At 38.5% G+C, this 12,906-nt stretch overlaps 1 protein-coding gene across 18 annotated transcripts in view; it reads right to left on the reverse strand.

The window, feature by feature from the left end:
* The window catches only part of ankhd1 (ankyrin repeat and KH domain containing 1), a 180,094-nt gene that overhangs the window by 112,025 nt on the left and 55,163 nt on the right, over nucleotides 1-12,906 (reverse strand). For 13 of the 18 annotated variants that reach the window (XM_078230997.1, XM_078230996.1, XM_078230986.1 and 10 more), the window contains exon 3: nucleotides 1,108-1,131. The exons of the other annotated variants lie outside the window; for them this stretch is intronic. In XM_078230997.1, coding sequence (XP_078087123.1) covers nucleotides 1,108-1,131 — 24 coding nt within the window. The remainder of the gene's footprint in view (nucleotides 1-1,107; nucleotides 1,132-12,906) is intronic. 18 annotated transcript variants of the gene reach the window in all.

Below are 12,906 nucleotides of genomic sequence, written 5' to 3' on the forward strand. Positions count from 1 at the left end.
GAAGCTCCTATACTTCACAAACTCAAGAAAGAACTGAATAAGCAATGTTAAATTGCATCTGATCAGTGGAAGAAAAATGAATGTTTTCACTTCAATTAAAAAAGGTACCACCTAGATTTACTCATGGTGCGCCAAAGCTAGCAATATAAACTACACTGAGAAAAACCAACAAGAATGCCAAATATTATGAAAGGGAAAAAAAATGAATAAGTAGAAGGGAGCAGACAAGGAGGAAACTAAAATAATGAAATTAAAATAAAACCATAGACATTTGCATTCGTTTTTGTGTTCAAAAGACATGCTTCAGTGATGTATAGTCCTACCATAGAGGCATGTTCAGAACAGCATAGCTTATACCCAACCCACCATGCCACAGGAACAATTCAAACACTTGCACTCCAAGAAAGTTACATTTTGAAATGCCATAAGCGTTTATAATGCCACCTAACAAGCTAGAGCTCAGATCAAAAATATCTGCAGCACAAGCCATTGAAAAATTCTATTTTCTAAAAATCGAGTCAAAACATGCGGCACATGGTAAAACCTTAAACTCCAATACTGGAGTATTTTTCTCTAAAAGCATGGCTTTAAGATAATTGCATTAAGCAAACAGATTATCTTGCTTGCTGTTCAACTAAAAGAAAGTAACATGCATTTTATATCAATTCAGATGCTTCTGAACATCATGGTACAGCAAAACAGTGTGTATTATGCAATGTCATAGAACCTCCTTGAATATTGTCTCAAATCATTCATCCAGGAAGTCAAAAGAATTCTGCCACTGACCAGATATTTATTGTGATCAAAGTTGAAAACTACGAGGGGAATATAAAATGAAGGAATTTACTTCCATATTAAAATGACAGAGATATTACCTCAAACTTGAAAATTGCTTGGCTATAAAAGCACATGCTACTAGTGACTCATTTCTCATACATCTTGAATTTAGAATTGTACTGTACTTCGCATACTGTTTTGAATGCCATAAAACATGCAACAGAAAGTGAATGCACTGGGGGCAAAAAAACTATAAAACCACCATCTTCACACAAACAGCAAACACAAAAATCAAGGCAATGGGCAAACAGACCATAAATATACACATACCATATATCTCTTCCCATTCTGAATCTTCAGGAGAGGAAAAAGAAAAAAAATAAGTAGAATGACTTCAAATATTTAACCTAAACTCCTTACTTTAGAAAATATGTAGTGCAGAAGAATTTGTACAGGCTGATAGGCCAAGGAAAGAATCTGATTCTGACCTGTTAGTGAAACAAATTACTACACTCTCACTAATGGGGCATTCAGCTGAAGATCAAAAGGATCCACTTTGGGGCTTATTTGGGAGCAGTACAAGTGTGTCAATTCTCCCAGTTTTGAAGCATCATCTCTACGGTCCTACATTAATACATTATTCTTATATTATGCTGAAGACACATACAATATGCGCTCCAATTTAGCATCACAATTAGAGTTAAATCTTCCTCCACCTGAAAATCCATTTTCAGTCAAATCACAGATGTTTTGTTTTTGAAAACGTAATTTTTCCAGCTTGTGACTGATTCAGGAGAAAATAATTTTTTAGATGATTCGTCCAATTTAAAGAGAAAAACTTGGTGCTTATAAAAATCAAGTAGCACATGTTGGAAATGCCAAATTTTAACCGATTTACATCAGCCACATGCCAGGACATTAATCATAGCATTGTCCATAGCAAATTTGATCAAATCTGGTTTAAAATTACTGAGCATATACAATGATTTTTGTGGAGCAGAACCAAGTGGCTATGGGAAGACTTAAAGTTTAAAAAGTCTAAAGTTGCTTTTTAATATTTAGAGAAAGAAATAGTTGAAGTGAAGTCCTACCTCTTTCAGCATTAGAGAAAAATTACGAGAAAAAACACAGTAATGGCCATCTACAGTACACCTTTAACACAATGGAAACTGATCATGTCATAGATCTGAAGAAAATATATTAAATCGATGGACACGTGTTCAGATTTTTAAAACTTAGAAAATACCATATAGTAATGGTTATGTTGCAACTGTCCCATAGAAAGATTCAAACAATTCTGGCAATGGATAACTGTGACCCAAGGGTTTGAGATTCATAGTTGAATCAGGACTAATGAAAAACATGCATCTCACGACATATGATATCAGAAATTTAAATTAACATTATTAATTCCCAGTGCAGTTTTCTCCCCTGCCATGCCCAAAGTTTGAGCAAAAAACTTCTGAACAAATCATTCAAAAATAAGCACTCATATCAGCAGCAATTCATTCACAAGAACAATGAAATTGAAATGATTACTCATTGCGGACAAAGATGAGAACCGATTTCCTCTTTTAAATTTTATTTTTAAATGGATTTATTCCTTTGAAGCAGAATCTTCAAACATGTCAATGAGTAGCAACTAAATCTTGTATAATTCATTAAATGAGCAAACTTGTATAAATCAAATCGAAGTATTTTCTCAACTCGAATAAGCGATATTACACAGACAAGCAATGTTTGCTATTTACTTAAAAGTTCAATAATGTATTTTTAAAAAGCCTTTTAATTTTAAATCTATAGCTCCAACAGGTTTAAGAGCAGAAATGGATCCAGACTATGCAATTACATAAATGATGGCCTTACATGGCCATAATGTGCCTAAAATAAACACGGTTAAGATTTGAAATATACGCCTGATGTTATTCATGAATTACTGAAATGTGCAAAATTCACCAATGTTGAAGCTATTTCCTTCTCCTCACTATCTCTAAAATGTTAAGATTATCTATTTCCTTTTAGTTAAGTCTTGCTGACTTGAAACAAGATTACCGTCAGTGTCAAAGGCGAAGATCATTCATGACCATCATGAAGATAAACCTTGCAGGCTAATGAGATGAAAGTCTCCTACAGTACTACACAAGGCCACACCTATATTCTTAAATGATTCAATAATGATAAGTCAAGAGCAGATTTGAAGTGTTGGCTGGTCGAAAGTTCCTTAAGCAGGTGATTTGTTTCTTTCCTCGAAGGTGGCAGTTCCCAAGGCCCAATGTCTTCCTCAGTCAACCTCAACAACAAAACAGAACAATACCAAATTTGTGAAAATGGCTCTACACTTTCACAACAGCTTGGTGGAAAGCAGCACCAAAGCAGGCTGCCTGAGCAGTTGATGAAATCATTCATATTACTTCAAGCCGCCATCTGGCAGAGAATAATTTTCTCAGATAGACTAGGAGTTGGCTACAATACAAGTAAAATGCATACAGACTTTAAAGCTACCAAATACCTGTCAAATTTGGCAGGATCATATCAAGTACTACTAGGCCAGATGCTCTGCACTTTTAACTTCTCTTTCTGCCCCCTTAATTTTTACTTTTCTTAATCTATTCAAGTGCTGTCCCATCCTTCCGCTTTCCCACTGCACCAAACCCTCCCCAAGCCTTTGCAGCTCTAGTTTCCTTCCTTCCCATCTCTCCCATTGTATACGAGTTAATTCTGTCCACAAGACCTAAATCCTGCTTCCATTTAGTTCTGTAAACTATTGAAGTGGTTAGCAGCATCACAACAACCTACAATTAAAATTCTAACTTCTTTAGGTCAGTATATTTAAATCCTATTTTAGTAGTTAGGATTCATTGCTGCTCAGGGACCAGTTCTAAACAAGATTTTCTACTCTCATCCAATAACAAAACCTCAAATATATCAATACTCCTATGCAAAGGGATGGGGGGTGGGGGGAGCAGAGAACAAGAAATTGCCATATCTAAGTCCAGCTTGAAGGAATGGAAGGTAAGCATGAAATTGTAATAGGCTGCTTGACCCATTCCTTTTAAAAAGGCTGGGTGAAATTGACAAAACCATGAATTCTCTCTAAGAAATAATTAATCTCCTGCGGGAGTTGAAGCAACCATAAATGCTCAGAAATTTATTTGTTCATACTTCAAGAGAGTCACAGCCAAAAAAAACTCATTCTTGCAATCACCTCTGTCCTAATCCACTAAACCTATTAACATCTTTTGACACCTCCTTAAATCCCACTTTGATCCATTTTGACCATCCGTGCCTTCTTCGCTAGCTCAATGTTCCTTTGCCTCATGCCTCTTGCAAAGCATTTTGGGATATTTTAATACATTAAAAAGGTACATATATAAATACAAGTTGTTGTTAAACAATCTTTCACCAAATAAAAAGCTGCACATTAGCAAGTTATATCTCTTTTTAAAATTAGTTTGTTTCTTGTTTGTGAATAATGTAAAATAGACCCAGAATAACTTACCAGTTTTTGGCCCTTTCTCATCCTGCCTTTTAACCAGCGGCAAAATCATTCTCAATGCAAGCAGCTAACTTCCAATTAATTCAATGAGTCTTAAAATTCAATGAGGCTTTTAACATGATCCAATTGTCACTTTCAGCCAAGACTCAGTTATAAATTTTGTTACATAGAAATCATAGAAACCCTACAGTGCAGAAGGAGGCCATTCGGCCCATCGAGTCTGCACCGACCACAATCCCACCCAGGCCCTACCCGCACATATTTACCCGCTAATCCCTCTAACCCACGCATCCTAGGACTCTAAGGGGCAATTTTCAACCTGGCCAATCAACCTAACCCGCACATCTTTGGACTGTGGGAGGAAACCGGAGCACCCGGAGTAAACCCACGCAGACACGAGGAGAATGTGCAAACTCCACACAGACAGTGACCCGAGCCGGGAATCGAACCCGGGACCCTGGAGCTGTGAAGCAGCAGTGCTAACCACTGTGCTACTGTGCCGCCCGTTACCTCTCCAAAGAGCGCCAATGGGCTCTTAACACATGTACTGCTTCAAAAATATTATTAGTTGACGGTGTAGCATTATCATGTATTACGTACCATACAATAGTCAACTAGGAAATTAAACAAGGGAAGATGAACTGAACAAACAGGGAATACAGTGCAGTCAGGAGCAGCACTGAACAAACTGAAAGGTGGGGCAGTATGCAAGAAAAAAGGTGAAGTAAAGATAGCCTTCTGTTACCTGGCAACAGCGAAGTCTGGAACTTGAGGCAGAGGCATTCCTGGTCTGAGGTTATCACTGCGATGGCAGCTTATGAAATCAGCAGTGTTGAGCAAAATAGGCTCACTGACAGTAGCCCAAGTATATTTATCACTTTTCATTTTGAAGGATGATACAAAAGATAATGTGCTTATTAATGTGCTTATAAGATAGAAAGTTCTTAATTTAATGGCTTTATAGAAACTACTGAAAAAAGTGTAGCCATCATTATATTTTTATATCCTTGTACAAAGATGCTGCTTGCACAGAAGGCTGCCATTTAGCCAAATAGTACCTTTGCCAGCATTTAAACTCTAACTATCCAATTCTAACCCATTTCTCTGCCTACCTCTTCCCACTTATTTCTGCCTAATTGTCCAACATTGTAACAGTGAAAACACTTCAATGAAGTGCTTCTGGGAATTTTGAGGTTTTTGAATGGCATTGTATAAACAGTTATTTAGTTCTTTCTTAAATCACCTATTTAGGCCATTTCTAACAAACCATTTCATGTTTAAAATTATGAAACAAAAATTGTTTTAACTTTCTAATTGTTTTAACTTTGTTAATCTTCAGTCTGCATTTCTTGTCACCAATTCAAATAATAAAAATAATCTTTCAGTTAAAGTGTTCAAAATCCTCCTGGTAGTTCTATGAACCAGATTGTCATTACACCTTACTTTCTTAAAATTTGTATTTTGGAAGAAAGACAATCATTTTAAGAATGACCATTTTGAAGAGCTAATTATCAAATCAGGAATAAGCAAGTTAATTTTCCACTTTGAGCAAACTGAGCTAACTGAGTCAAATCATCATAAAACGAACTGAACAACAATTAAGAGGACCCATTTCACTTATTATAGAGCATGAATATATAGGATTTGAGATGAATATTCAACTCACTAGTCATTTGTAACTCAGTATAAATACCATAATAATGCCCATCTTGCATTTGGGTGCCAATTAAATAAAATCAACTCCTCACTGTTCAGAAAATATTGGTATTATATCTGATCCACTATAGATTTTTGCTTAAATCCCTACAAAAAACAAACAGTGGTTGAAAAAAATCAGTGAACTTGATGCACACGACTTGAAAATACCAAAATTTTGCCACTTCACTACTTAAGTTGATAAATTCAGTTATTTCTTTCAACAGACTTAATTTTAAATTTTTTCCTACTACTTTTTGTGCACTTCATTCTAAAATTCTAATAACAGTATTTCTAGGTAGTCAAATCTAGATGCCAGCATTAAAAATCTTAACAGGATGGGCAATAACAAAATGAGAGCAAGGAAACTGCTAGTTCCAACTTGTAATACAGCAATGTTATGAGTGAAAACTGTGTGAAATTGCCATTAATTTGACAGGTTTTCATCTTTTCCCTGTCATGGCAGCAGTGCCAGAGAGTAACAGCACATTTATTGGCCCAAATGGTGATGGACAGATTTGTGCAGAAAGGAAAAGTACACCCAAGTGAACAATTAGAGAACATTTTCAGGTGAAGTTGAACCTTTTGAGGAGGGATAATTTGAATTAGTTGATCATTAGTTAATCCATGTCCAAATGCAGCAACAGTAAGAAGTTTAACAACACCAGGTTAAAGTCCAACAGGTTTATTTGGTAGCAAAAGCCACACAAGCTTTCGAGGCTCTGAGCCCCTTCTTCAGGTGAGTGGGAATTCTGTTCACAAACAGAACTTATAAGACACAGACTCAATTTACATGAATAATGGTTGGAATGCGAATACTTACAACTAATCCAGTCTTTAAGAAACAAAACAATGGGAGTGGAGAGAGCATCAAGACAGGCTAAAAAGATGTGTATTGTCTCCAGACAAGACAGCCAGTGAAACTCTGCAGGTCCACGCAACTGTGGGAGTTACAAATAGTGTGACATAAATTCTGATTCTAGGATCGCATGATAAAGACTCAGGAGGAAAAAAGCAGAAATATTTATGTGAAATAGTGTGACATAAACCCAATATCCCGGTTGAGGCCGTCCTTGTGTGTGCGGAACCTGGCTATCAGTTTCTGCTCCGCGACTCTGCGCTGTCTATGCAGCAAGACTAGGCAATATCCAGGCTTGGGCTGACAAGTGGTAAGTAACATTTGTTGACATTCAGTAGCATTACCATTGCTGAATCGATGAGAAACTGAACTAGCCATATAAATACTGTGGCCACCAAGCTGGTCAAAGATTAGGAATCCTGCGGCGAATCACACTTCCTGACTACCATCTGCAAGACACAAGCCTGGAGTGTATGGAATCTTCTCCACTTGCCTGGATGAGTGCAGCTCCAACCACATTCAAAGCACAACACCATCCAGGACAAAGCAGCATGCTTGATTGCTACCCCTTCCATAAGCATTCAATCTGTCCATCACTGACTAACAGTGACAGCCATGTGTACCATGGCACAGTGGCTAGCACTGCTGCCTCACAACCCCAAGGACCTGGGTCCAATTCCCGGCTTGGTTAACTGTCTATGCAGAGTCTGCATGTTCTCCCCATGTCTGCATCGGTTTCCTCCAGATGCTCCAGTTTCCTCCCGCAGTCTGAAAGACATGCTGGTTAGGAGCATTGGCCTGCAAATTCTCCTTCAATATACCCAAACAGGAGGTTTCACAGTAACTTCATTGCAGTGTTAATGTAAGCCTACTTGAGACACTAATAAACAAACTTTAAAACAGACATACTGCAGGAAGTCACCAAGGTTCCTTAGTCAGCACCGTCGCAATCCAAGACCATCGACAAGGATGAGCCACCTGGAATTCCCCTTCAAGTCACTCACCATCTTGACATGGAAACATATTGCCGTTCCTTCACTATCATTGGGTCAAAATCCTGGAATATACTCTCTAACAGCACTGTGGGTGCACCTACACCTCAGGGACCACAGCAGTTCAAGAAGGCAGTTCATCACCACCTTCTCAAAGGCAACAAATGCTTGTCAAACCAACAATGCCCAAATGAGTGATTAAAAAACTGACCCAGAAGGCTGAGATGGGTAAGGACTTCTTTAAGCATCTATATCCTCCATAGGGACATTCTGAACAGATGGGGGTGAGGGGCAAGTATTTTTGCTGGTTGGGGAATCATGGGGACATGATCTGAAAATTAGAACCAGACCTTTCAGGAGTGCTCCCACAGACAAAGGATGCTAACAAATTTGGAGCTCTCTTCTGCAAACAGCAATTTATGCTATATCAACTGTTAACTTTAAATTAGGGATTAATAAATTTGTTTTTTAAAAAATTGAATACGGGGCAAATGCAGGAATGCGGATGGAGTTACGTTGCAGGTCAGCTATGATCAAGTTGAATGGCAGAATTGACTCTAGATTAAATGGCTTACTTCTATCCCGATTTAAGGGCACCAAAATCTGCAAAATAGTCAATATAGCATATCAGAGGCTTTTAATAGGCAATCATTGCATATCTCATTTTATACTTTACTGCCAAACATTTTAAAACCCCGTTCACTTTCTCCATGGATTTGGAGCATATTTGTCTTTTACAAATGAACTCCAGGTCAGTCTCTTGCACTGCAGCCTGAAGTAACCAACCCCTAAATGGTGTATGCATACTTGGAATCATTAGAATCCATATACATCACTCTATATCTGTCCACACATCAGTCACACTGCAAACCAAACACCTGCATTTCAATAGTTTCACCCACATTATTAGTAACAGGACCCCACACAGAGCTACCATTAATAATCAATTTCTGCCTTCATAAATGCAATCAATTTGACTTCCTATTCACGGTGTGCAACACTTCAAAAGCCTTTTGCAAAAATCAAAATACAGGCTAACTTTTGAATTACCCATGGGAAATCACTAAAGTTAAGATCCCAGAGTTCTGAAGCCTGGCTTGCTCTAGAAAATGTTGATATAAATTGTACAGTATTAGTGCCAGAATAGTTTCAACCTGAGTTTGAACCAGGATTTGAAATTCTTGCTCCATGGAGTGTTCTCAATTTAATAATTGAGCAACACACAAGATTCCAAGGACTTGTATTTGGGTTCCTGAAAACTCCTGAAATTCTCCATGTTAAAGGCAAGCTGGAAAGCGAAGAATTGTAGTTACTTCTGGCAGTTTCTATGATTATTTTCCTCCGACAAACTCGTTCTAAAAACGCTTCATTTTTTGGGGGGGAAAAATCCACTCCATCAAGGATGCAACTTGGTCCAAAGAGCTTTGTATTTCAAAATAATGAGCATGCTGTCATTTTTTTTAAAGCACAAGATTAATTAGCACCTGTCTCTGAAATCATACATCTGAAAAAGAGTTTTAAAAAGGCTGGGGAAAAAACTGCTACTCGCCCTAACATAAGCAGAGGTTATAAACTTATAACCAAAATGCAGTGCAATATTCTTTTAACTTGCACCACAAAAATCTCTGCTCATCTTAATCTCTGCTCAGCTTGTTCCAAGTTTTTCAAAAACTTAGACCAGCCTTCCACTGTCAAGAATTATTTTCAAAATGGGAAGAGAAAAATGCTGAGGAAATTACTTTGTGTAGAACAGTACAATACCCAGCTCAACCACCTATAGCAGAGGTGACTTATCAAGCACAAATATCAGAAACTTGCAGAAAAACCAATGTACTTCAATGTTATACAATAGGGTTCCAGTGTGAAATTTAATTTTGCACCACAAATTGTCCCTGCCACCAATATTTTAGACCATGTTGCACAAAAAAACAAAAAAATCACTGACACAACCCAAGTTTGAAAGTAAGTGCTCTAATTGTACTGCTAGATTTCTACACTTCAAGTACATATGACAGATGCCCATCATCATACTTTAGTTTTCATTATTGGAAAATCCACAAACCATTATTCTCCATAAAAATCCAAATGAGAAAACTGCATGCCATGATGATTTCAAATTTGGTTCTCTTCAATCTTCCTTACAAAGTCACAAAAAGTCATACTACAATGTCTCAACTCACTTTACAAGATTGACTGAAACTCAGATTTTAAACTGCTGCAATTGAAACTCTACTTATAAACCACGGATGTCCATAAACTAAGTTTTAGCATAGAGCCACTATATATAATTTTCTTGGTGGATATAGTTTCTCCTTTGTCTTAGAAGTGGTAGCAGTGAGGAAGAGATAATGCAGAACAAAGGAATGAGCAGATATAATTACACTCCTGAAACAGAATTTATATTCCATAGTGGGTTTGACTTGTGCAAAATAGTTGAGATGCATGTGGTGTTATTTGCGCCATATGTACAAAGCTGATGAAAGCAGCTGGTAAGTTTCCAAAAAATTCAGTTATAGCTACAGAGCTATTTTTCAACATGCTTGCAGTTGACAATCAAATTAACGCTAACTTACAATTTACAGCTTTCCAAGTAGAAAATAAAGTTTCAGTTAAAAAAAAGTTAACAATTAGAATGTGTTACAAAATGGGGGAAGAATTCAAGGAAAGCCATATATGAGAAAACAGAAACTGGAATTTAGCAAAAGCATTACATTAGTGAACAGTTGTTGAACATGCATGAATGCACATTAACGTTGCAAGATTGTATGTTTAAAAAATTAAAATTTACATATTTACCAATACCAGTCATGATGTTTAGTCCATGCCAGTCTACAGCCGGAATGAGATGATATCCAGACTTGGGTTGACTTGTACAAGTAAAATTTACATGAGGTAATTCCCAGCATTCCCTCTAAGCCGTGATGGAGAGGGGCCATGCAGGGATCAAAGTGGCCCAGCACAAGCAACGCTCCCTTCATATGCACACGTTAATCTTAAAGGGACCACGTAGTGCAACAATCTAGCTACACACAACAAACAGAAGTCAGTGGGAACAATGACCATAACGATCTCAAACAAGACAAAGTCAAGAAATTCCCCCTCGATTTTAAAAAAATGAACTCTCAGGGAATGGTGTTACAAATATGATCAGCGTTTCTCATCTATTGCTAAGTTGCCGAGAAGGTGTTTGTGTGTCGCCTTCTTGAAACACTGCAATTACGTATTGAGGGTACTCTCCTAGAGCAGTGGGGTAGGGAGTTCCAAGATTTTGACTCAGCAACAACAAAGGAATGGCGATACACAAAGTCAGATTGGTGTGTGAAACGTGGAAGGGAATTTCGTGACATTTGTGCTCCAATGTACCTTATTTTTCCTTGAAGGTTGCAGAGGTACTACTGAAGTAGTATTGGTGAATTGCCGCAATATGTCATCTAGATCGTGCACATTGCAGCAAGAGGTTAAGATGGTGTACAAGTTGTCAAACTGGTTGACTGCTTTGTCTTCACAAAGGTGTTATCCAACAAAATCTGACAGAGGCAATAATGTGATATCAGGACAAAGAGGTAGATTTTAAAAAGCAGGAGAGGGATGGCGGGGCAGAGAGGCTTAGCAAAGGAATTCTAGAGTTTAGAGTCAAGGTAACTGAAGGAACAACCATCAGAGTGATTAAAATCAAAGACATGGAAAACATCAGAACATAGAACATAGAACAGTACAGCACACAACAGGCCCTTGGGCCCACGATGTTGTGCCGAGCTTTATCTGAAACCAAGATCAAGCTATCCCACTCCCCATCATCCTGGTGTGCTCCATGTGCCTATCCAATAACCGCTTAAATGTTCCTAAAGTGTCTGACTCCACTATCACTGCAGGCAGTCCATTCCACACCCCAACCACTCTCTGCGTAAAGAACCTACCTCTGATATCCTTCCTATATCTCCCACCACGAACCCTATAGTTATGCCCCCTTGTAATAGCTCCATCCACCCGAGGAAATAGTCTTTGAACGTTCACTCTATCTATCCCCTTCATCATTTTATAAACTTCTATTAAGTCTCCCCTCAGCCTCCTCCGCTCCAGAGAGAACAGCCCTAGCTCCCTCAACCTTTCCTCATAAGATCTACCCTCCAAACCAGGCAGCATCCTGGTAAATCTCCTCTGCACTCTTTCCAGCGCTTCCACATCCTTCCTATAGTGAGGTGACCAGAACTGCACACAATATTCCAAATGTGGTCTCACCAAGGTCCTGTACAGTTGCAGCATAACCCCACGGCTCTTAAACTCCAACCCCCTGTTAATAAAAGCTAACACACTATAGGCCTTCTTCACAGCTCTATCCACTTGAGTGGCAACCTTTAGAGATCTGTGGATATGGACCCCAAGATCTCGCTGTTCCTCCACAGTCTTCAGAACCCTACCTTTGACCCTGTAATCCACATTTAAATTAGTCCTACCAAAATGAATCACCTCACATTTATCAGGGTTAAACTCCATTTGCCATTTTTCAGCCCAGCTTTGCATCCTATCTATGTCTCTTTGCAGCCGACAACAGCCCTCTACCTCATCCACTACTCTACCAATCTTGGTGTCATCAGCAAATTTACTGATCCACCCTTCAGTCCCCTCCTCTAAGTCATTAATAAAAATCACAAAGAGCAGAGGACCAAGCACTGATCCCTGTGGCACTCCGCTAGCAACCTGCCTCCAATCCGAAAATTTTCCATCCACCACCACCCTCTGTCTTCGATCAGACAGCCAGTTACCTATCCAATCGGCCAACTTTCCCTCTATCCCACACCTCCTCACTTTCATCATAAGCCGACCATGGGGGACCTTATCAAACGCCTTACTAAAATCCATGTATATGACATCAACTGCCCTACCTTCATCAACACACTTAGTTACTTCCTCAAAAAATTCAATCAAATTTGTGATGCACGACTTGCCCTTCACGAATCCGTGCTGACTATCCCGGATCAGAACTGGAGGAAGAGAGATCGCAAAGGCCGTGGAGGGATTTGAAACCAAGGGAGAGAATTTTTAAAATTCAGAAGAGGCAGAATCAGGAGTTTATGTCATTAAGCACA

The sequence above is a fragment of the Mustelus asterias genome, chromosome 16 (assembly GCF_964213995.1).
Source record: "Mustelus asterias chromosome 16, sMusAst1.hap1.1, whole genome shotgun sequence".
NCBI lineage: Eukaryota > Metazoa > Chordata > Chondrichthyes > Carcharhiniformes > Triakidae > Mustelus > Mustelus asterias.